Raw genomic sequence first — 26,103 nt, 5'->3', positions numbered from 1 at the left:
TGGGTGAGAGATTTTAGTTTTAATGAAACATTCTCAACAGGAGATTGAGGAAAAGCTGGAAGGCAAACATCTTGAAAAGTCACCCACATACCTGTTCGCAAAGTAGACTGACAAGAACTAGCGGTGATAAAACTGAGTAACAGAAAAGTTTATACTCCCACATTAGAACGAGAAGCTTCGCTGAGGGACAGAGAAGGGCGGATGGCAGAGAGGGCGTGGCGGATAGGATATGAAAATAGGCATTGTGGTCCGGCTTCTCTCCTGACTTGGCTCAAATAGACTAAAAACAAAGCTATTAGATAAGAAATCAAGCGCTTTTGTTCAGCTGAACAGCGAGCGGCTGGCAGGAAAACCAGACACAGTGGAATATCTACAAAGGAATAGTCAACACGAGACAGAACAGGAGCTGTGCTGGGACCGGGGGCTGGTGAGAGAGAGAGTCGGGGGGGGGTATGAGTTCTTCTCAGTGTGGTCTTTAATCACCCAAAACCCAGAGAGATGTGTTAGTGCTTTGGTGCTGCAACAGGGACTGAGAAGGGACCTAATGTCAACACTTGATGGGGAGGAGGCTTTGAATTATTGATTTGGCAAAACGTTGGCAGTGAACGGCACGTGAGCTCAAATGGCTCCGTTTAGAAAGCTGTGAATCTGAGACCGTTGGCTCACACACACACAAACGCACACACACGTCAAGAACTCCTCTGTCAATTGATTTCATGTTACTACAGTATTGTTACCCAGACATGCCGACTCTCAGACTATTGATCATTGATGCAGCAGCTCAGTAGATCCTCAAATCAATCATTGACAGATTAAGCATTTATAATAAGGACTGGAACATATTTATGTGGAATATGCATTTCCTGTCGAGCTCAGTAGTTTTTTTGTTTTTTTTTTACACTCATTTAAAAGTTGAAGATGTGAAGCATGGATTGTTCTTGATGTCAGTCTGAATCAAGACAGTGCTGTTGTCTGTAAATATTCATTTCTTGGTAGGAGGAAGTAGTGAAGAGAGCCTTTTTCTTTCCCTTAATCACTACAGATAAAATGCAGTATACTCTTTTCATTGACGAAAAGAAAGAGCAGCGTTGCCATGATCAGACAGTGGGATATGTACAGTACATCAGAGATGACACTTAAGGGCTCAAACACAAGCTACATTTTTACCAGATTTTCTTCTGCGCTTTCCTTTTTTTTAAAAAGAAATCCTTTACCGCTGCCGTTCGCTGAACTTTATAGTGCTGTACACATCACAGCCTACGAAGAACAGCATCTATATGATCAAGATATCAATATTACACGATATTAAAGTTTTCTTTTGTCAGCTACGTTTACGACTTTGTACGGCATCAGTCTTTATGTGCAATGTTTCTCACCGGGTTACGGAGCTGTCTACTTATGCACACGCAGACAGAGGAGGTGCAGTGTTTGTTGTCCAGTGATGCTCAACATCTGTTTTTATAAAGGATTTGCTCCTATGGTGTGCTTTATACAGTATGTATGATTTTGATCATTAAACCTATATTAAATATTCCTGCTGTTAGCATTACAAGACGGATATCAATCACAGTAGATGTGAAAAACGCTGGTTACTGACCTCTGCTATGGCTCAGAGCCAAGAGATTTTCCATTACCTTTCAAGAATCAATAAGCTATTTGCGATATGACTACTATCCATTAGCAAGCATATCCTTTTATAGAATAACTCATTGATTAACTGATTTTTGGTGTTAATCATGCATTACATACAAAGTTATATGAGATCCAATTTTCTATTTTTGATGTCCAGACCAGTTTGTGGTATTTATGCATATGTGTATATGGATACATATGGCCCCAACACTGCATTTATGCGTGACTAGTAAAGCATATTTTCTATGGTAGAGCCCATCTCCCACTATTGTTTGCACAGTAGCTTATAATATGCACCGTGATGCCCCATCGTCCTCTTACTGTTTACTCACTTTATAATTTGTGAAATTACGTTATGAAAAAGCTGTATTTTGGTACTATTCAACTATTGTTAGAAAAAGAGGTATAGCAGACGTTTTGTCCAAAAAATATATTACCATAGTGTTGCTATGAATTAGTCTGTTTTCCTTATTTTGGGGAGGGATGACAGGGATATTTTTGTTCTTCTTTTGTTGTTGATTTGCAATCTGACAGTATATCACCATTGTTCTATATACAACTTTCTTACGTGGCAATAAAAGATGACTTCTGTAAAAACGCTGCCTGTCTTTGCCTTTCTTTGGTGTTATTCTCCTTTGTTCCTTTGTCTTTTTTACACTATGCAGTCCTTCAACTGTTCTTTATTCCTCCTCCCCCTTGCCTTCATACTGTATCTACCCTCCCACTTCCCTCCTCTCCGCTTCCTCTGGCACTTCCCAGCAAAACATCCAGTGTTAAATAGATGTTGTTACTCTGTCTTGGACCAACTTTAAAAGCAAATGTAAGAAGGTGAAAGCTGAAGTAACATTCATACTCAACTGTAAAAACAAATTCCAGATGGCTGCATGCTAAAGGTCACCAGGATGGGAGTTTAACACCTATTTAGTAGCATGTGAGGTATGCATTTTTGAACAAAAGCCATTCAGAATATTTATATTAGGTAATAACCTCTTTAGACAGTACTTTTTTTGTGGCAGGGTCAGCCTCACCATTTATTGTTAACGCTGGAAAGCACACGTGTGTTCACATCAGCCAAGTTGCTGCTCCTACCAGCTTTACAACTCTACAGAGTTTGCAGACTATTCAAATGTTGAATTTCTTTTCATGTTATTAAAATGCCACCTTCTTCACAGACACATAGCTGACAAAATTGTTAAAAATATATATATTTTTCACGTCTGTCACATTCAGATTTAGCCTCAGCATAGACAACTACAGTGGAGGGTGTCAGATTTATGTAATGTTGCTGTAACATATGAATTAACAGGTTTTTCTCTGTCTATTTTAGCTGGGAGATGTGGGCATTAAACCTGGGCACTAAAATGAAAACCAAAAGCTTCTGCAGCTGCCATGCACACTCCATGCAGCCAGTGTGATCCACACCTATAGCTCTAGGAGGCTGTGGGTATGCTGGGCATCTATTCCAGGCAGCATTTGGGAAACAACAATGACCAAGCAAGAAACCTAAATGCTGGAAACGGCAGCTTTTAATGAAGATTCTGATCTTCATTGTTTTTGTGGCGTTTTATTTGTAGGGAATCAACTATTTTAATGGTGGCACTCGCCAAGTCCCAACATATTATATTCCACCAGACAAGTTCCTCTCCAACACTGTATTCCACTGGCACCTGGTCTCACCATCCAAGAAAATTGTGATTGGATTAAAGACATGCAAATAAGCCACAATTCCTCCCATATGGTAGAGTGATCTGGTGCACACAGACTATTCTTCACCACCACAGTACTTGGAGATTGTTCTCTTGTAGCCATATCAATAGCCTATCACAGCTGTATTAAATTACTGTTAATGCTCACCTACCTTCACCTACTGCTGCTGCCTCACATTAAAAGCTTTTAGCTGGCAGCCATGGGGTGCCTTTAATTGTGAAGAAGTAACGGGAATAATCACTCTTCAAAAAGCATATTTACAGTGGAAGGCCCAGCGATCTACTCCATTTTACAGCTGCTGCTCAGTTTTAAATATTGCATGAAATAATAAACAGAAATGAGATGACACAGTGATACATGAGCTAACAGGATTGTATTCTTTTATGTCCATTCTGGGACTTGTTGTCTTTAACCAACTTGTTGATATTAGTTTCTAAAGATAACACATCAATCAAGACTGAAATCTTAAAGGGATAGTTCAACATTTTGGCAAATTGGCCCATTGCCATAATTGCTATGGTCATAGCAGTAGGTTCGTTACCTTTAATTGTAGGTGCAAGCTATTTTTAGTACAGCGGAGCGCAGCAGCTGGCTGCTCAGAGCTACGCTATGGAGGCTAAGGGAATTTCTTGGTTTCCCTCATTAAACTCATCAAATACAAAATCCCAAAACTCCACAGCGCTTTTGTAGACAAGTTGTGAGCTGCACAACCACCACGCTATGAGATAATGACGGAACGATACGAAACGGAGCCGTTTTCGAGGTAAATTCATACAAAACCGCTGATGCGCGTTGCGTTCAGGGACAGTTTTTCAGCAAGCAGTCTCCGTATTTACCCTGTATTTACCTCGAAAACGGCTCCGTTTCGTATCGTTCCGTCATTATCTCATAGCGTGGTGGTTGTGCAGGTCACAACTTGTCTACAAAAGCGCTGTGGAGTTTTGGGATGTTGAATTTGATGAGTTTAATGAGGGAAACCAAGAAATTCCCTTAGCCTCCATAGCGTAGCTCTGAGCAGCCAGCTGCTGCGCTCCGCCGTACTGAAAATAGCTTACACCTACAATTAAAGGTAACAAACCTACTGCTATGACTATAGCGATTATGGCAATGGGCCAATTTGCCAAAATGTTGAACTATCCCTTTAAGGAATACAATTGAAGATATAATTATGTAATAGGTCATTATGTAGTAAATTGTGTAGTAAAGGAACCAACAAATGATTTCTCAGCCTTATTAAGGTTCGAACCCTGAAGTGGTAGAACCCATTGTTTTTGCTCAGGTGATCATCAACTGTCCAAGAAATATGAGTCCCATTGGCAGATGGTGGCGCTGTAATTAAGGCTCAAAAATGCGATTTTGGGAAGGCCACGCCCCTCACACCAGAGACCGATTGACTTGAAATTTAACACACAAGTCCAGCTCAATGTGCTCTACATAGTGTGCTCTTGGACCATGATGGATTTTGCATAATGGGAAAAACAATAAAATAATAGAACTTTGGATATTTTAACTTTAATCAACGCCAAATATGGTAAACTGCCTCAAGGGACCTAGATCCTCATTTCTATTATAAATGAGCAAGATTGGTTGAAAAACATGGCTGCCATCAACCAAAATGGCATTGAACCCTCCATTAATAATACATTTATAAATGGTCGCAGATTAGATGAAATGTACAGTCTACAAAGTCCTATATTCAAACCAACATATGCACCATAAAAATATCTCCTCTCCTCTCAAAGCTCCTGCAGCTCCTCTTCGTGAACGCAGAGCTGAAGCCAGAGCGTTAATGTGTCCTTGGGCTTCAAACAGGATATCACTGCCAGACAAAATCAAACTTTACTGGTTGTAACTGTAGTTCTTTGGGGGGGGGGGGGGGGGGGTTGTGCATGTGCATACTGCATGAAAGGTAAAAAATAAAAAATAAAAGGAAAAGGAAGAAACAATGTGCACAAATGTTGCTTTCACTCCCAAAATACACAAATACACACCTCAACAGACACAAGTATTTGCACAACGTGAGTTTATGCTACTTACTCAGGCTGCCAGTGCTATTGGCAGTGAGGAAACAGTCCAGGGAATTTAAACTCAAAACAAAGCAAACCTGCTTTTCGCCCGTTCCCCTGCCAATCCCTCTCTACCTTCCTGAATCCTGCTTAGCAGAGCGGAGCTGCACAACAAGAGCTCTCTGTGTGTTTAAAGCCATCTGGCACTGATCTCTGCTTCAACCATCAGGGGCATCATCATCATCATCATCATCATCATCATCATCATCATCATCATCATCATCATCATCATCATTTTGTACTTGTTTTACTGTTATTTCTTCATCAATATGGTCAAAGCAGTTTTACTATTGATACAATGATAACTTGTTTAGCTGCTTAGTTGTTTTGTTTTTTTTTAGACTAGATTACGTATAGATAATAAGTAAGAGTCATTATTTGTGTCATTAATTCTTTAAATCTTCATCACTGTCAAACTTGATCTCATTCAAGTAAAACACCTGACCTGGATTCACAAAAAGACAATTTTATTTAATGTTGTACATTACAGACTTACAGTAACAGACTCATGAGTTCGCAAGGTGATTTAATTCAATGATATTCCCTTAACAGTACACCAAAATAAGTATTTTACCATTTCTTATCTATTAGCATTCATAAAGTACAGCTAGTCTGTTTAAGATTTATTTGCAAGCTAAGACTTAATTGAATATTGATTGAGCATACCAGGGAATTCATATTTTTCTTCAATCTTAATTTTATTAAATTGTCAAGTGCCAATTCTCAGCAACAGGGGGCGCTTGTGTTCGTGCACTGCACACACTAAAGAAAAAGAAGAAGAGAAGAAGAGAGATATGGGAGGAAGGGGCCATGGGACCAAGAGACGGTAATTCTGACACATGCTAACGGACAGTGCCAATTTTAGGATTACCAGGGGAAGGAGAAGGAGCAATCTACCCTTCTGTTGCTGCCAGACTGTGAGACTTTTGAATAGGATTGAGTGAGACTGCAGACGACAGACTGGTGGCGATGTTAAGCTGAGTGCATTGGTGGAATGTCTATCGGCGGCAGCATGACAGCAGCTTACACCCGACAAAATAAAGGCCATTGTCAAGAAAGAGAAATTGCCAAGGAAACAGCCAAAGAGGAGAAGATCGGGAACAGAAGTTGAAATACAAGTGAAGAAGTGTGTAAACACCAGTGAGGCTTTCCAACCATGAAGACTGCCTTGTCAGACTTGGGCTCATTGCACTGGATCTGCGCCTGCATCCTGAATGACAGGCGCATGGAGAAGGCCAGTCAAACAGAAGTGGTAAGACTTCCAAGATGTTGCGTCTAACGACACAAGAGTTGAAATGTATGAAGATGTATGCAGAGGTCACTCTGTTCCTGCTTGTCAAGTGGGTGTCATCAGTTTTTCTATCTTTCAGAGAGCCAATAGGACGCTATGGATTCTGCCACTGTGTTGTTGCCATGGAAATGTACATCCATGAATGAAAGAAAGGTGCATTTGTTTTATTATTGTCTTTCACCCGATAGCTTACTTCACATTGACTGAAGTTAAAAACAAATAATAATATTTCTTTTGTTTATTTATTCGTTCATGTTTTTATCTGCACTACAAAAGTTGTACATGACCTTTTTTCCCCCAAATTCAAAATTAGAAAATTGGCAAAAGAAATTACAATTTTATATGCTTTATCCTCTAGTATTATGGACCACACAAACAGTTGCACTAACTCTATTTGGGGGAGGACAAGGAAGATGAAGAAGAAATTCCAGAGTTTCCAGTTAAGTTTTTATGCAAATTGAAAATGTGCACAGAGACACAGGTGGGTAAAATGCTCTTAATGATAAGATCCTCTGTTCAGCATTTAATTAAACAATATTTGCAGACATCTAATCTTTCATATCTGTTGGACATTTACCAGACAAGACAGATTAGTGAGGTAATTGGGCTTCACCAAGAGATATATTAGAGTTGTGTCCATGTAACAAATATAATAAATGTAACACCTTGTATGAATGACCGCAGGGAACCAAGGAAAACAAGATTAGCCCTAAAACTGAACCCTGTGGCACTCCATATGTTACCCAGACTAAACAGGAAATACTCACCAACAGAAACAAAAAAACATGATCTGACAGATATAAAATCACTCCAGGGCTGTACCAACCTACTGTGGAAGGGTGTTTATCTAAGAGCCAAAATCTACTACCATTACTAAAACTACACCAGTGTCCTGTATCTGCATTAAAAGAGAGAAGAGAAAGCCAAAGTCTATATCGCAGTGTTTCTAAAAACATGACCTAAACAACAATTATCTGACAAAGCCTCCTGGAGCTGTAATCAAACTGTCTTTTGACATTAACAATGATTTTGTATTGGTATGTCATCAGGAATAATCTTTTAATGCCTCTCTCAATGTTCACTTGGTATTTTTTAATAAGTCGGCTGAAGCATTAGATCTCACTGCACAGCACATCAATTATATAGCGAAAACAGCACTCAGCTTTTCAGAAATTGCATATGTTATTCTCATGGCCCAGGGCAGCAAAAATCAGTATCTGTGAAAATGAAACACTCCATTTCAAGGCTTCAGACCAGGAGGAATCAGACTCTAATCTGTGAAGAGAAAGCCATGCACAGCCTGGAGGGATACCACTGACAGTGATGACGGGACTCACTTTGTCGTCTATTACACTGTTTGTTTGAACTTTGAGATCCAAGAGAGCTTCGCTTCATAACATAGTAATGTTGTCTGTTTGACATTAAGAAATGTGCACTGCAGTTTAATAGGTCTCTAAGAATGGAGAAGAAGAGGCAAATATGAAGACTAAAAATTATTTTTATAGGATGCATGGACCTCATATGCAAATTGTGAATAAAAAAAGGACAAGGGAATATTGTGAAAGAAAGAGTCATTATAATATAAACTATTATATCAACAGAATCCATAATAAGTTGAGGTGCAAAACAAACAGGACATCTAAAACACCAAATACTACAGCTCAGACCTTTAACCTTTTGCTCTTAGTGACTTACTCTGCTGCTGATATAAAGATGTTATTGTCATACATGTCAGTGGAAATGTAAAGCTGAACTTGAGCAGCGTAACTAAAGTCAGCGCCAGGCCTGTCATGGTGCGTGTGCTGCACATCAAAGTGTGTTTCTCTTCCCCCTCATGACCCTGCTACAGCAAATTATCTCATGCAGAAGGCGGTGCATTATGAGACCATCCTCTACACAAAGTTCAATGAGTCATCTTGTCAAAAGGATTGACCTGCCAATCTCCCTGGAGACTTTTCTCTCGCTCTCTGTCAAGATAATACACTATTCAAAGACACAGAGAGACAAAGTGTGCTCTGGGCTCTCAGGGATAAAACACACTATGCTAAGCTGGGCCCCTTTCCCTGCTCTTTGGAAGGGGACATAATGTGGAATATTGAATAAATAAGTTCTCCCCTTTATACCCCTCTTTGTCAGACTTCACCGTCAAACAACTTGTCGCTGTAAATTAGAGGCAGTGTGTATTGGGACAGTGCTTTTCTAAAAGAGCACATCTGTCCTTGTGTAAGGACCATTTTGAATATCAGACAGATTACTGTATTTCACATTCACTTTTCTTATCGGTGCAATGTGACTTGACATGGCAGGTAACATAAGAGACAGGAAATCACTTACTGCAAATGAAAGCAGAGAGTACAGAATGTGCTACATGCAGCTGAGTGACAAGACAGTACAGTGGTATGTGTGTTTATCGAAATGTGTGGTGCTTGGACTGCGTTTTCAGGGTAGACGTAGAAATGAGCAACAGTTCAGTTCATTTCTTTAAGCTGTTTTAGTCTTTGTTAGCCAATCTAATTCTAGGTCTTAGTCCTTGGGTTAAGATAACAACTAGGATTTGGATTAAAATAAATCATTAACAGCAGTATGCATGAGTAATACCAGGGTTGTTCCTGGACAAAAATGAGATGGTGGTGGTACCGCTGGGATATGTCTGCAGGTTTACAGGAGCATCTAAATAAAACATATCATGGAAAAGTTTATTTATGTCAGTAATTTAATTCAAAAAGTGAAACTAATATATTATACTGTATAGATCCATTACACATTGTAATGATTATGGCCTACATGTTATGAAGATCTAAAATTCAGTATCTCAAAAAAATTGAATATTACAAAAAAGTTCAATTGATAAAAGCATTTTTAATATGGTGGTAATGTTGCCCTTCTGAAAAGTATGTCCATCTATATGCTCTCAATAGTTGGTTGGGGCTGTTTGACTTCATCACCTACTGGAAATAGACTTTTCCATGATATTCTGGTTTATTGAGATGCACCTGTAAAACGTCTCCAGGTGTAAAACTCAAGGATGTGGTACAATGAAACGCTATGAGTGACAGGCAAACAGACAATCATCTAACAGCTGTGTAGTTGGGTTGCAGCACCGTCTCCAGGTGTGTTTATTGACACGAGACAGGAGAGGAGATTATAAACTAAAAAGGACACGTTAGCTTATCGGTATGGTAACGTGCACCTGCCCCAACTCTGAAGCAGCGGTGGCATTAATGAAGCAGCGTCAGGCTGCACACCGTCATTGATTCCACCCAACGGTCCCTTTACTCTGTGTCAATCCCCCCTCTCACATTCTCTCTGTGTCCCCGTCTCTTTCCAGCTGTCCTTTCAAAATAAATCATAAAAAGTCAGAAGAAAAAAATGTGGCGGCCACCACCAAATTAAGATACTACACCTACAAGCATCTAATCTGGGGTCAAATACGATGAGAGCATTGGTCATACGGTAATTGAGTGGGCTTTAATAAGATTGAGGAGTATTGTTAGTTTTGTTTTTCTGTTATGAAAAACATGATGTTAACAAGCTGTTGATGTTCCAAGATGTTCCAATAAACATGTTTGTATCAGTAGTGGAACATTTGTGACAATGACCATGTGTAATAGCTGGGGTGTGCCTGTTTGTGTACAAATAGTTCTTTCAATGGACATTTGAACTATTTCCATGATGGTGCAGGTCCACGTGTTGGTAAAATACTGGCAGAACCAGGGCACAAATAGGATTAATAAGCCCCAACACCACAGTATTTTATCTAACTGTGAAATACATTTTTTTTTTTTATCACATGGTGAAAACAGTGTATGCATCAGGAAATAAATCCTAGCAAATGTATGAGGGTATACCATGGACTAACCATGTACAATTGATTTTCTGTGGAAATGTTCCTGCCGAGCACAGCTCCACTCGTGAGAGCAGCAGTGCATACAAAGTGCAACCAATATGTCTCCCTGGTGTTGCATTGAGATCCACCTGTGAACAAGGGAGTCCTCATCATTAAACTGCTGCTTTCTTCTGTGGTGTACAGACTTGCTTCATCAAAACTGCACCATTATCTCTAATGATGACAACACACAGATTTTGTAAAAAAAAAAAATAATAATAAAAAAAACCATGGCAAACGTCTACCCCTCTTTAACAAATTTGCCTGTGATCAAGAACATTCTGCTCGTTTCTAATGAGTCTGTGTGCGGCTACACAGAGAAGTGGCATTATTCAGAACAAAATGGACAGCAACAATAACCACACTTTAATCATTCCTGCTAATGTAATCTGTTTCACAAAAGGAGACGGGAGCGAGACGCCGCCGGGGGTCAAGCAGCCTCCCGGGGGCTGAGAGAGACCGAGACACACGGACAGTTATAAAGAGGACGGAGCTAACGGGAGTGAGAGAGGGAGGGAGGGAGGGAGAGGGAGCCAGTGATGCACCTGGACACCAGATGGTTCATCAGCAGGTCTCTCTTTGTCCTCATTGACAGGAAATGGATCGCTGAGGGCCAGACTGTTACCTAATTACTACAGGACCACAGACACACAGACACACACAGACACACACACAGACACACACACACACACACACACACACACACACACACAGAGAAAAATTTACAGTCACACATGCCTGTACACAAACACCTAAGTCACACCACTTAGAACACCTGCACCTGGATGTATAACCAAACACACACACACAGGCTGTCAAATAGGCCACTCTCTTGCTTTCCTTTTCCCTTTTTCCCAGAGTGCATTTCAGCACTGGAACTGTCAGATGGCTCTTTACTTCCGACTGTCCCAGCGTGCCCTGCCAGGGCCTCCCGGCACACACTGTGACAGCACCGTTTACATGCAAGCACACACACGCACGCACACAGTACAGCTATTTACTGTGTATGTCAGGAGTTTTTCAGTTCACCTCTTACTCAAACATATTCTCATTGGCTGCACTTGCACTATTCAATGCTTTCAGCATTGAATAGCTTTTACTGTATCATTCTATTCCAGCTCCCCTCTCTCCTTTTCTGTGACTCTCTCCCTCTCTCACACACACAAATGTAATCAAACACAAACCTCCAGTATCTTTAAAGAGCGTCTCACAGCGCCACTGGCGTACCTCAACAGTCAGCCTGTCGGACACGGTGTCAGTCCATCATCTCTGTAATTAGACAATCAGCTGCCCGCCTGCGCTGCACAGAAACACTAGTCACAGGGGAAAGGTTTGGCTGAGGGGGAGGGAGGGAGAGGGGGAGGGGGAGGGGGAGCACATAGGTTGCTTTACACTTGAGCATCTGTTGATTTCACAGGATAACGATGAGATCTGTCTCTGCAGTCAGATTTGCAGCCAAATTGCCTCCAAAACTTCAAGAAGAAGAAAAGTTATTAAAAACTATAAATGTTGAAGCATCTCTACTTGCACTGTTCCTTTTTGTTTTGTGATCAAAAGCTTCAAAAGCCGTTTTCAGTTCACAGTATCATTGATATTTCACTCCTATAGGTTCATGTGTGGTCACCTGCATATGTCACCACTGCAATATCTCAATGTTCAGTATAAAGAAAGTAGAGCAAGCTGAAGAGAAAAACTGCTTTGAAATTCATTTTGAATTGACATGTGCAAGACATTTAGGTCTCAACCTCGTGACAATACGGAAGGCAGCTGATGTATATTTACTCGGCTGCTATATAAACAGGTTTCCAAAGTTAGTTCAAGGCGTTCTATCAATGTCTCATATCGAATATGCACTGGAAAGTAGAGATGGACGGATGAAGGGAGAGGCAGGGGAGAGGAAGATTTTACTGTACTAGAAGAGAAGAGAAGAGAAGAGAAGAGAAGAGAAGAGAAGAGAAGAGAAGAGAAGAGAAGAGAGAAATACAATGGTATCAGGCTTTTTCATTACTTAACAAAGAGCATAACTAAAGAGTACAAAACAGAAAACATAATAACATGGATTTCATTTTGTTTTGTTAATTAAAAGAGATCTTGTATCGATTCCACCTCACAAAGAAAACAGAACAAAGCAGAATAGAAAAGAGCAGCAAACAATCAGTGTCCTCAGTTGAACAGCTGGAGTGGTGACGTGACTCAGCAGCCTCTCAACTGTGACAGGAGCATTTCTCAACAAACAGCCCAGGATTTCATGGTGATGCAGCTATACTATATTCTGTGTGTGTTAGTGATGTGGGGATCGGCTCTGATGTCATTTAAATAATCCACACGCCACCCACCCAAACTAAGTACTTTCCACGATTTAGAGACCTGCACCCTATCACACATTACCATTATATCTCAGTGGGATGAAGTGGTAACATTGCACTGAAATAGGCTGGTTTTAAAATAAGATTTAAAGGTTGTTGTTTTTTTGGCAAGTTGAAAATGTTATCAGGAGGCATTTCCACAATAACATGAACACCGGTGTTTTAAGTGGGAGAAAAAAAAACGAATATGCTTTTTAAATCGGTGTGTGTGAGTGCATGAGATAGCCTCTTAATATCAGACTGGCTTCATGATCCCTATGGTCATGCTTTGGTTAATTAAACCAGCACCACAGAATTTTGAAAGAAGCAAACAAGCACAGTCCGTTTAATCTCTTGATAAACATGATTTGTGGACAGGTGAACATGTGAGTCATATTTCTACGCTGGACTACTAGAGGTCAAAAGGGCACTTTTCATTTGTTAAGACATATTTTGATGGGTGTTGATGCATTTGAACAAAAGGCTTTCCAAGTAGACCAACATTCACTAGGACGAGGATAAACCTATTGAAAACATTTCTTCTGATCTGGTGGATACTCCATTGGTATAGAATTACGGTAACACTATAAAGCTTAGATGTCTTGACTTTTAGTTTCTTCCATTAAACCATCTAAAATGCCCTTAGAGGCCATTAGAAAGCTTTTCATTTTAAAACAAGACGGTGCTCATATAAACCTAATGACATTAGGCTTATTCTTTATAACTTGGGAAAATTTGCTCTACAGGTAAAGAGGCTGTTCACGGGATGACAAGAAAATTGGACGTAATGTGTAATATAGGTTAGGTGCCCTTTCCTCTATACAGTAGATGACTTACTTGACATTTTCTTTTTTTTCTTTTTACTGTGTCTGAATTGAAACCAGTTTGTAGTCATGCAATCACCATGACGATGAGGGTATGGAGGACAAAAATCCGTCAAGACAATATCCACACAGACATCTTTTCAACAGGCCTTGGTGTGAGGCAGAGTCCATTTGAAAAACAAAAAACAAAAACTCAAACTCATTGACACTCATACAAAAGACTTTGTACAACAAAACATTGACACTCTTACACAAGAGTAACCAGTTGCCGAAGCGTTGATGCCAGCTTTTGGCCTGGTGAAAGTGTAAAATTCCCAACCCCTGCCAGAGCCGTCCTGCCAAAACACAATCCCATTAGCGTGACATCTCTAAAGTGCATTTTGCTCATTGGCACAAAAGATCCAAAATGTCAAGTCTCCTGTCGCTGTTGTAATAAGCCTCTCGGTTGCCAACTGGCTGCCGTGCCTCACGAGTGGCGCGCAGTTTCAGCACCAGCTGTGCAGCATTAGTGTTTGCAGCAATATCTGTGTTTCACCAGCAGGGGTGTGGCAGGCAATTAAGGGCATGGGTAGAGGACAGTGGCTCTCCTGATCAACACCATTATCTTGAATCTCATCAGTCCTGTTAGTCTTTTCCACCACCAGGGACCCTCAACCCCTCGGAGTCCCCTGATTACTAAAACTCACATTAGTCCTGGCCGGGGAGGAAGCCAAGAAGTCAGTCAGAAGTTCATATCAGAGCAATAGTACTGTACATTGGAAACACTAACGGGTGAATCAATCTAAAACTGAGCCAATACTGCAAGGTCGACATATATAAATGCAGATTGCACAGTAGTCCTTTCTGTGTTTGCATCTTTCGCACAGATGCATCTTTTGTACTTTTGCAATGATGATTCAACCAGGAGAGATTTATGCTAATGGATCCAGATGTGAGTTACATAACAGACGACATCTTGATCAAGATGTGGCCAAACAGCTTCCTCTTCTTCTTAACAGCATCATATTGCTGTTCCAAACTATCCACTTCTAATGGACAACTCTGACCTCTTAGCTGCAACTTTTTTTTTTGGGGGGGGGGGGGGGGTAAGGGGAAAATTTGCACCCTCTGCCTGTACATCCATGGTTATAATCCAGAAATAAACCATAACCATTATGGGACTGGATCAAGTTATAAGGAATCTATTTTTCTAATGTCCTACTCAGATTATAACGTTTATTCAGAGTTAGGACCCCGAGAGAAAGGAGTGGGATTTTGGATGCAACCTAAACAAAACCAGCACCAAAAAAGACTGAAAATAATTTAAAGAGACAGTAAATCCATTCCAGTCTAGACACTGATAATCTCTACAGCCCAGACCAACACTGCTTGAGCCATAGCCCAAGTCTCTGCCTTTTCCACAATCAAAACACTGAATCTCTAACCGTTTCACAGCCGCAGAAGCTCGATCTTGGAGGATCTGCATCTCCTCCGGAGCTCGCTGACAGAGGCATCATCAGCACTTGAAGCGATTTCCAGCCAATGGGCGGCCACGATCTGACGGTGGTCAGCGCATGCCGCCTGGAGTGGACCGGAGGGCGGCGCACTTCCAACAATGGCCTGGAGGAAAGCCAAGCGTTGCCACGGTGACAGAGCTGCAAAGAAAATCTCTTTGTATTGTTACCAAGGCAACGACTGTGGATGGGTGGGGAGGAAGGGAAGGAGGGAAGGATGGATGGATGGAAAGAGGAGAGAGTTGGTGAGGGGAGGAGGGAGAATAAAAGAAAGGGCAATTGGGCAGAAGAGGGAGAGTGAAAAAATAAGAGAATGAGGCAGAGGAGAGGAGAGGAGAGAGGGAGATGGGCTGTTGTTTGAGGTGCAGAGTTATGAGCCCGGGCTTTATTATTCCCTCCATCTCTGCCTTGTTTATGCTGGATGATTCTCGACTGCGTGGGAGAATTTACAGTTTGCTGTAACCTCATCCCAAACAAAGTTACTCAGCAGATTCTTTTGAGCCAAATGGATGCAGCAGCGCTTCTCTGGGAAGGCAGCTCACACAGGACACAATAAGTCAACGCTTCCTTTACCGACTGCACGTCTACCGTCTACAGAAATCTCCCTGTCTACGTCTGCCTCTCTCTACCGCTCTCCTGCACTCCTTCTCCTCCAAAAGCCTCTCTGTGTTTTCTCTCCCTCCTCTTCCTATGAGAACTGAATTGTGACTTAAAAACATTTACTGGAGTCATTTTGATAACTTTTGAACCGTCTTGCTCCAGGGCTTCGCTAATTCCCACTGTGTTTGAATTGATTGCATAAATCAAGCAGGGAAGACTAACACAGTAGACATGTTTCTTCTCAGCATTTCTGGATTAAGCGTGTGAGAGTGAATGTGAAAAAAAACACACTAATCTAAGTGGCCCTACTGCAGCGCTATCTCCACTATAATAAATATAATGAATAATGTAATAATGTGACTTTCTTAAGAGGCCAGAAAAGTGTAAGTTGACAGAAAGACTTGACAGAGAGAGGATGAATGACTTTATTTCAATATGCTCTTGGTTACATTTGGGTTATGTATGCAGATTTATGCAACCCTCCCGTTTTCAGGCTGCTCGTTACTCAAAGCAACTGGAAATTTCTCATCAGTTTCTCCCCCAATTCTACACTTCACACGCAGCTCCACACATTTTAATGTGCGTCAGGGAGGGAGATTAGAGGGAAATTGAATCAAATCAAATCCCCCGAAATTGCACGGAGCTCAGTGGAAAGGTATCTGTTATCTAACGCCAGCATTGCATCTCATCTCATCTCTCCCCACTGCCTGGAGACAATCAGCCACTTGGCGAAGGGGAGAACAGACGACTTCAGCTCAGCACAGACTTTATGCTAAAATCTCCCATGGTGGTGCAAACTTGGTCAGACTTCACCTTGTGCACATCAAGTGTTTTTTTTTCCTCTCTCCCTCTCTCCCTCTCAACAAAATCAGGCAGTTGGAGTGACAGCAAATGAGCACAGTGGGACGGCAGAGGAAAGAGGAAGCTGCGCGCTCCGCCTTGGTCTTAATTGATATTCCAACCGAGGAGTCGGAATATTCAAATGTCAGTAAAGCTCCCGTTATCTCACTTGGGAGTCGGCAGAGATTAGGGGATAGGTGAACGGGGGGCACCGGGAGGTATCACACTGCTTAAGCTACACATATGCAAGCACACAAGCAAACACACAGATTTGCACATGTGCACTCGTGCGTATACTATCATAAAAATACACACGCGCACAGGCGGTCCAACTCACACACACCTCACACCTCTGTCAGATCTTATACCAGAGCTGAACACACATGCTTGTTTTGTCACTCGATGATGCGCACACGTACACACACACACACACCTTGCCACAGTTTTCTCATTGCATGTTTGTGCTAGCGGGGAGGTTGGTGAGTGAAGGCTATTAGCTCAGCTAAGTCTCTTCTGCTGTCTGTTCGGGCTCAGCTACAAAGACGGATCACAGTTTCAGATCAATACTGCTGTGGCCAGATCCTGGCTCTGACACACAGAGGAGTGTGTATTATTAACCTTCGGCTAATGCCAAATCACCAGTTTTTTCTCTCTCACACACAAAGACACACAGACACAAAACTAACTTATTACAAAATATTATATCACACATATTTCTCCAAATTCCGGAACTCCAAATGTCTTTCATATATTTTCGCCCAAGCTTTTTGTACCTGATGCTAGTTATAAGGGGAAGTAGTACACAGATGAGTCCGAAAATACGGTTCTCAAACAACAGGCTTATATATCATTTCACCTTCAACAGTGTTATCCCTTTTTGTAATAATCAATGCTACATGTCACAACCAGATACTTGTCTATTTGCTCAGAGCCCCAGCCATTGTTACTGTACATTTACAAGACAATACAGTACAACCCTCTGGCCGAGCTAGTTGGCACAGAAACATCAGTAGAAGATATTGATGAAATGATAATTAAAATTTGTTAACACTGATGTTGCAGGAAACAGCTCTTGGCACAAAGTGTGATGCTGGTTTCTAAGTAAACAAACGTTAATGCTAATGTAGAGATATGCAGCGATACCAAATCATGAAACTAGATTGCAGTGAAAAGGGGGGTGAATAAGAGCCCACATCCTCCAGTTGGAGGGTTAGGGTTAAAAACATTTAAATATTATCTATAATTTTATAATTATCTCATATATAATTTCTGGTACTTCCTCTGCCATAATAAAAATGTACTGCAATATAATACAATTGACACTTTTATCCCAGTTTTCTTGCCTTTTCTTGCCTTGTTACCCAGTTGAAGTTTAATGTGCTGTGTAATAGGTGCTCACTAAGTAAAAAAAAAAAGATTTTAATCTAATTTAAGTCAGGGTCCCGCTTTAACAGAAGAATATTACTCTCTAAACTCCTGTCCCCTTACCTTGTTCTCACATTTGGCTCTCACTCAACACTCTCACACGACCACACACTGTGGCCATTGGAGGCCCATTCTGCTGTGGAGTCTGTGGAGCTGATCCAGAAAACAGCTTAGATATTTACATGGTTTTTCCACTGAGACTAAATGAGAAAACAATTAAGGCACAAATAATCACATACACACTGATATGCCTTCATATAGCGCACACACACACGCACACACATCCTGTACACACTCCAGGCCTCCCACTATCAATGTGCTACAAAGAACCAAAGGTTTATTTCACAGCTGACATTGCTCCCCCACCTCCTGGCTTCACTATAGGCAAAACACACACACACACCACTGATACTGTACTTCATGTGTGTACATGCAAGGACAATACAAGAGATGTATAGGGGGCTCTTTTTATGAAAGCATGCAGATTTCCATTCTGAATTTAATTATTAAATGCATGCCAGAAGCTACAATAGTATGGTTCTTCTTACATGCATGTTTGTATAGGTGGTTTCTACTTCTGCACATTGCTGCATTTTTTAACTTGCAGAAAAAGGCAGTTATCAGCCCCAGGGGAGAAATGTGTAACAAAAGAAAGTTATGTGCAGTATGTAAAGTATGTCATTTTAAAAAACGCTTCAGCTCCCCTGTGTCTGATTTTTGATTTTTGTCCCAGAAATTACTGGTTTGTTTCATCCGTTACATGTTGAGAGCAGATATCATATACTTATTTAGCAATAAGACCACTTCAGTTAAATCAGGGAAGGATTGTGGTTTGGGTTAAATGTTAATGAAGTAAACAAGTTCTTACTTTTGCCTGAAGTCACTATTGACATTTCCATGCCCTGAATCTTCTTGAGTACCTGCACGTTGAAGACAAAAAACAACAGAAATAAATGTTGTATTTTAGTCACAAATTGCACAGTGGGTAATATCATATAGACAGGTGATCAAGGCAATGCATCTTAGGGAGGTTTTGGCCTGCCACATGTGCCCATAACAACTTAATTGCCCATTAGTATTGAGTCCATAAGTGTCGGTTCTTCCAAAAGATGTTCCTTCAAGTGGTGTTTTGATGAAGGTGGTGGGTTAACGTTGGCCCCAAATCCCCCATAGGTTTTCAATTGAGGAGGTCAGGTGAACAACTGACTGTTTCTCACCTAATGTTTTAGGTGTTGCCTCAATTCGGTAGTTGAATTTTAGCAAATAAATTACTGCATATACATTTAAAATGAAAATGTTTTTCAATGTTTTGATTAACATTGGTGAATTGATGGTACATTTCATGGAGCCAAAAAATCGATGTTTTTATTGTGCTGACAGATGTAACTTTTACAATCAAGAGTTTTATTGCCAAACTGCAAAAAATGTTGAAATGTTTGTAACAATTATAGATACTGCAAATATTTTTGTAAAATCTTCATCTTTTTGCAGCATAGCTGAAATTCCTCCAGGAAAGTCTGCACCTTGACAAACAAGTGAAAGGGAAAATATGCTTTTGTAATTTGTGTGAACTGACCCTCCTTAGAGAAACCTGAATATTTCCTTTTGGCAGCAAAATTAGTGCTGATGCTGAAAATCTTAGCTCATTATATTAGTGGTGTTTTTTTCATCAAGATCAAGACATCTCTGGTTTAAATAGCTACTTGAACAGAGTTGCTGTGGTGTCTCACCATCTGTCTTCAGTATATTCCATTGCAAAATGGCACCAAATAAGCCCAAGCAAGAGGGGATGACCAGGGGAGGTTGTGTTTCTTGTTAAAGGTGTGAAGACTGGAGCACCCAGGAGTTACCAAGTGGCAACTCACAATGACAGGAGCTACGACCTGTTCAAGAATCTGGAAAGAAAGAAGGAAAAAAAACATGAGTGACATTCAACACAGAGTCTGACAGAGAAATATCTGAGTTCCTTTTTGGTGTGAGGAAGTCACAACGAGACTACATTGTTGGCCTGTTTTAATGAGCTTTGCCAGTAGCCCAGGGTAAAAGAGCAGTTGGATCCAGTGATAATGAGAAGCATAATGCTGCTCCCGCTGCCTCCTCATGCCCTCCGTTAAAATGGGACCTGGTAGTCAGCTTCGCTTGGAATTACATTTAAAAGGAAGGCCTGAGCTCGCAACAGTTTGGTGAGACGAAGAGCATTAAAAACTGTGACGAGAGGCACAACAACAAGGTTCGATGGAATTATGTGGTATATATATATATGAAGCGCATCATTTTGATATCTTTGCGTCAAATCCCCTCAGGATAACTATCATCATCTGTTTCATCTTCGCGGCCGATTTTTATCTTTGAACAAAGAATTCGAGTTTACTCTCTTGATCTTCTGTAGTCTGCATGCAGGGCTCGTGTCGCTCCTGTTAGGTAATTACTCGTAGTTGTCTCTCTCCGTCATCCACTTTCTCACAAACTCAGTAATTAACGGACTGATAAGGGAGATTCTCCGCTGTGTCGTGAGTCAACTGTCTTTATCTGATATGATTAAATTTCAGCCATGGTACGAGATGTGCAGAACGTCAGCCCTGTGCTGATGTAAGATTACTTTGCTGGTTTATTTAAAACGACAGTTCGCTACAACTTACTGGCGAGGATTTATTGATAGTTCCTTGTCCATTGGTGAAACGTCGATACCTGTGAGAGAAGTACAACTATACACAATTGCAGAACACATGATTGCCTTCACCTCAGCGGTCAAGTAAGAAGTGTAGGCTACAATTAATATTGCTTGATTTTATGGCAACTGGGGTTTACGCAACACCTTATGAAAGGTAATATGGTGAATTTGTTAGTTGCCCAGCAGCCATGGAGCGACATAAGCCATTAGCATTTATTTTTAATAGTGTTTTTGTTCATTTGGGTAATGTGAGTTCAATATTAGCTTTACTTGTAGCTTCTCGGATGAAATATCTGGCTCCGCTATTCACCAGCTTATGCCTGGCACTTAGAGTATAATCTGTTTATTGAAGGAAAATAATACCTGCTGAAACTGGGAACAAGGTTGATGAACGTGATGAGACTGAACCCTCACACAGTAAACCAAGATAATTGGCTGAAATAGGCTGAAACGTTGATTAGAGCTGCAGAGAATGGTGATTTATTTTCTGTGGATTTGCAATACAAACACCACCTTTCACATGACACACAAACAGTTCATCTGCTGTTAATCAGAACAAATGTTAATTGGGCTTCACTTTGTTTTGCTTTTGGTTCGTTAATACTGAAACTGTAAAGTCAAGTGAATCAGAATGTCACCTGGATCAGACATTCAACAACGTGTCATCCTGACTGTACTTTGCTGCAATTAACAACTTGTATTGTTAAAAACCATTTTAACTTGGATGTCACTGCACTCATTAGAAATCAGTGGACGAAGTAAACAAAGCAGTCTTAAGATGGTCAAAAGGCAGCAGTGGAGTGTGTGTAGTGATGACTGTCAGGCTTAGGGAAAGGAAGAAAAGAAAAAAAAGACTGAAAGAGGCAGGTTCATTAGAAAAAACTTTAAAACAAGAGAGACAGGGTGAAATCCTCTTCAAGACAAAGAGAAATCAGGACATTGTAGAGTACAATCAGTACATTATAGACTGAGAAGGGGTGGGCAAGAAGCTTATTACACCCTGTAGTTATACTTAAACTTTAAAATTTTTATTTACCAGTGTAGAAGAACAACCATCTCAAACAGCTGAAATCAACTCTGTAGCTGGTTAGCATGTTCACAGTAACTTTTTGGAGACTATTAATGCTGTCAACACTGGTTGTGTAGCAAAAACAGACCTTACATAGCTGCTTTAATGAAAACAGATAAAGATAGACAGCAGGTGCCGTTGGCGTTGAATGAAGCAACAGCTGAATAAATGCAATAAGTTCAGACTTAATTTTGTTACTCTCAGCTCACTGTGCTGGCCAACACTTGTCAACATCTCTCCCCTCACAGTCACATGCTCAATGAAATTTTCCCTTATTGCATTTAAATAGTTTGGAATATTTTCTCATATCTCAACAGTGTTTTATAGAAGAGGACACTAGCTGTTATTTGCTGCCACCTGAGCCCAAAAGAGCGAATGCTGTCATATGGACATTATACCCTCATTAAATCCACACTTACCTGCCTGCTAATTTCATTTTATATCACTTTCTATCTCCCTCTCTCAGTCCGTCCTGCTCTGGGCGAGCTGCCAGTGCTCACAGATGGCATTAGAGTCTTGCAACTAGTGAAATGTGAATTCCAGTTTACCTAACTGCTATCTGAGCTGCCTCGCTGGGCCTCAAAGACTTGTTGACTCAGAGTAAGAAGAGCTACAGGTCCACTGAGCTCATGCAAAAGAATGTTTCCCGTGTTTTATGAACTTTTCCTTTTTTCACCCCAAAGCCCTAAATGCTAATCTTTGAATGTATAATTGGTAATCACTTTACTGACATAGACAGGTGAATCTACAAAGGGGACACCTGCTGCAGAGTCAGACAGGCTGTAATGCATTTCCCCTCAGTGTGAGTGTAACACGGACCAGAAAACATTCAGCGATTCATTTATGAAGAGTCACCGTCTCGTGTACTACAAAAAAACAGCAAGTTATTTCAGCACAGAGGCCATGCAGGTATCTCAGAGAGTGTGATATGTCCTTATTAAATAATTCAGCATTTAAGTACAACCTTCTCAGCCACTCGTCTCACAAACTGCCATTGGCATTTATCTAGTACCTCTAAGAGACTGAGCCAATAAATCCATGGAATAAATCCATGCAGACCCACAGACATACAATTACGGAAACTATGGTTAGGGGAATCACGTCATACAAACTCTGGACAAGTTACTAGAAAACTGATTATTAGACATTGAGTAACAAACACTGACCTGACAGCCATTAACATTTAAAAGACAAACCGTAAACACCAAGATATTTATGGATGTAACAACATCCATTCTTGTTATCTGTCATTTTATTTTGTGAAGAGCAGCAAAGTTTTATCAAACAGTTATGTTTTCATTTCATGATTCACTGCTGACTCATTTGTTTTCACTCTGTGTGCGTCGTACAGTTAGAGCTCCGAGGACAAAATCAAGAGGGTAATTTCTGCACATTGTTGTGAGAAGTGAGTCAAGGCAGTTGGAGAAGTCTGACTGCTGTGGCTGCCAGGCACAAACCGCCAGTCGGTGCTCCTCGCTCCTTCTCGCAGGTGAGAAGGGGGCTGTTTGTGCCTCCTGAGCCATGTGATTGGCTACTTGTCGTTTATCCCCCTCTATCTCTGCCTTGTTAATGCCTGTTTTTTGTGCGGCTGCGTGGGTGAGTTTACAGTTTGCTGCAGCCTCATGCACGAAAGTTACTCTGCAGGAATCTGAAAAAAATCTTAGCAGCAGTGCATCCAGAAAGAAACAAGCGTGTCCTTTTTCCTCTCTCTGATTCAGCGTGTGTTTGCAAGCTGGATGGAAGATTATGTGAGATGTTTGCTAATGTGTATTATTAGTGTGAGAGGCTGAATTTGTTTAGCTTGTTTCTCTGAGGAGGATGTGTGTGTTTTTGCAATGTGAGACAGCGTCACATAAATTCACCTCAGAGATTTTGTTTTTTTTATCATTGTAGCAGCTCATCGATTGCCAGCAACAGAACCACACCACTTCAAATTATAGCCTCTGCTCCAATACACACAACCTGTCACTATGGCAACACACCTGGATAATTTCAGGTGCTCAGCGGCTTAGCAAAAGACCCACAGATTGGGAACGGCGTAATATAGTGGTGAGGCAGGTGGACCACAGCACAGAGCCAATCAGGCAGAAAGCACGCTCACACACCAACATCCCAGTGCACATGCCAAAACAGTGAATTTAGACAACTCAGTCCTAATCAATTCAAGAAAAAAAATCTAATATTAACCTTGTGGATTTGTTGAAAGACACTGAAAGAATGTGCAGCCTCTCTCTTCTCTTTTCCCTCCCTCTAAGTGAGAATGTTTATTGATCCTTCACAGCACTGTTAGGATTTAGAGGGGATGGGTCAGCTAACAGTGGGAGAGATAAGTTGGCTTTTCACTTTTGGTGGAAATGGAGCTGAAATTACTCTTTTGAACTTTGGTCCGACTGCAGTTCTCTTCTCGTTGGGATCTCCTGCTGGCTCCACGCGCCCTCTGCCTCAGCACTGATTGCAAACCGAGGTCGTCCAGTGGCGCATCAGATCCATCCAACAATATTCCCTTGGGCATGCTGCAAAACTATCTCACATACGGCTTTTATTATCTTTACGTGCAACTTGAATGATTTAGCCTACAGCTCATGCATATTATTACATAACATAAGTAGGTTAAGTGTTGTGTTCTGCTGCAGCTGATCGGGGCTTCAGCCCAATGAGCAAACAATTCAAGGTCAGACTCCTCAACATCAGCAAACATTCCCTCCTCGCAACATTTAAACCTGTTACCCTTCCGCCTTTTTCATGTTGTGCTAATCTCAGATCACAGATAAGACCACACATAGATATACACGCCGTAACATCGTATATGATAAATAACGTTAAGTACCGCTCTATTGATTGCTTTCTTGCCGGCTTCGATGTAAACAAATGCACATGGCCAGGAGGAGGGTTAGCAAAACAGCGGAAAAGCAACCAGGCTTGCATAGTTTCCCTTTAAAAGTCAGGATACACACCCAGTCTATTTGACCTTTGCCAAACTTTATGGAAGTGCAAACTGTAGCCCTGTCGTGGAATAACTGACAAATTAAAGGCAAAGGCATCTTGTGTAAAAACGTCTTTAGCTAAAATCAGTATGAGCCAAGCAGCAACCTACCTACTGTACCTAAGCAGAAAAATTCACTGAATGCTAAAAACAGCACTTTGAATAACCACTTGAGGCAGATGTGAGTCAATCCTCATGGGCTCCCATGTTAAAATGTAAAGCTTTACAGCAGAATAATTCACAACCTGGTACAAATGCATCTGCTCAAATTGTATTCACACTTTAAACTCTGAATAATTGAGGGTGTTGCAGCATTGAGTCCTGTGTGTTCCTGCCACAAGCCAGCCCATCACCTCCATGAACACCACACTCCTTTGCCCATTTTTTGGATTAGCCAGGGGTTGGCCAGGCGCTTACACTGCCAGGATGACAGCAAGCAGCCCAGTATGAGCTTTATTTACAGCCTATTGGCCTGAAGTGTTCAGCTAAATAGAGTCATTGGTAGATGGGATTTTCCAATTTTACTCATTATTTTATTCATATTAAGGTCCATTTTAATGATATGTAGTATATCTTCCAGATTCTGCATTAAAGCCCAACACCACTATCTATTCTGCATTGCATTTACATTTACGTTACTCTCCTCATCAGCACAGCTCCAAAGCAGTCAACATTTGACACAGTACGCCATCCGAATTAACCAAGTCAACCGCAGAAGATTACTGTGCATCTTTGCCTTACGTACTATGCCTTAATAAAGACTGAAATTATTCTGAGCAATTAGTGGCAACGTTCCAGTGACACATACACGCACGCTTCCACTGAACTAGAAATGAACGCAAGTCTTCAAAAGCATTACATCTGTTCTACAGTGAGAGATTATCTCCCTTTTTTCAGGATACAGATTTATGAATTAGAGCCAATAATGCTTTGATCAATGGGAAAAAATAACAGCCCGATTTTCCAGCCACTGAAAAACATCACCATATGTCAATGTCATGGTACATTTTGTAATTCCCTGGCTCTGAAAACAGGGGAGGAGAAAACATTTGTTTGGTGTTGTTAAATCACCTATCGAAAGGCTTGTGGAGGAGGTTTCGAATTCATAAAACTGAAATACGCAAAAGAATTTATAATCTCTGCCAAGTATGCTGATAAGTAAATAAGGATGCAGATTGGCAGACACACACACACACACAACTGCAAGCACACACACACACACACACAATGATTATTTACGTATTTCTATAGACGGAGTGCAGGTTTTAACC

The 26,103-nt window shown here is 40.9% G+C and overlaps 1 protein-coding gene across 1 annotated transcript in view; it reads right to left on the bottom strand.

Moving 5' to 3' along the window:
* The window catches only part of cpped1 (calcineurin-like phosphoesterase domain containing 1), a 117,921-nt gene extending 98,897 nt beyond the window's left edge, over nucleotides 1–19,024 (bottom strand). The window contains exon 1 of the mRNA XM_085762527.1: nucleotides 18,978–19,024. Within this exon, the coding sequence (XP_085618653.1) occupies nucleotides 18,978–19,008 (31 nt within the window). The 5' untranslated portion in view covers nucleotides 19,009–19,024. The remainder of the gene's footprint in view (nucleotides 1–18,977) is intronic.
* Nucleotides 19,025–26,103: the final 7,079 nt, after the last annotated feature.

The sequence above is a fragment of the Trachurus japonicus genome, chromosome 19, assembly GCF_045865225.1.
Source record: "Trachurus japonicus isolate A0001 chromosome 19, Traja_1.0".
NCBI lineage: Eukaryota > Metazoa > Chordata > Actinopteri > Carangiformes > Carangidae > Trachurus > Trachurus japonicus.
This window is presented reverse-complemented; position numbering and strand designations above follow the sequence as displayed.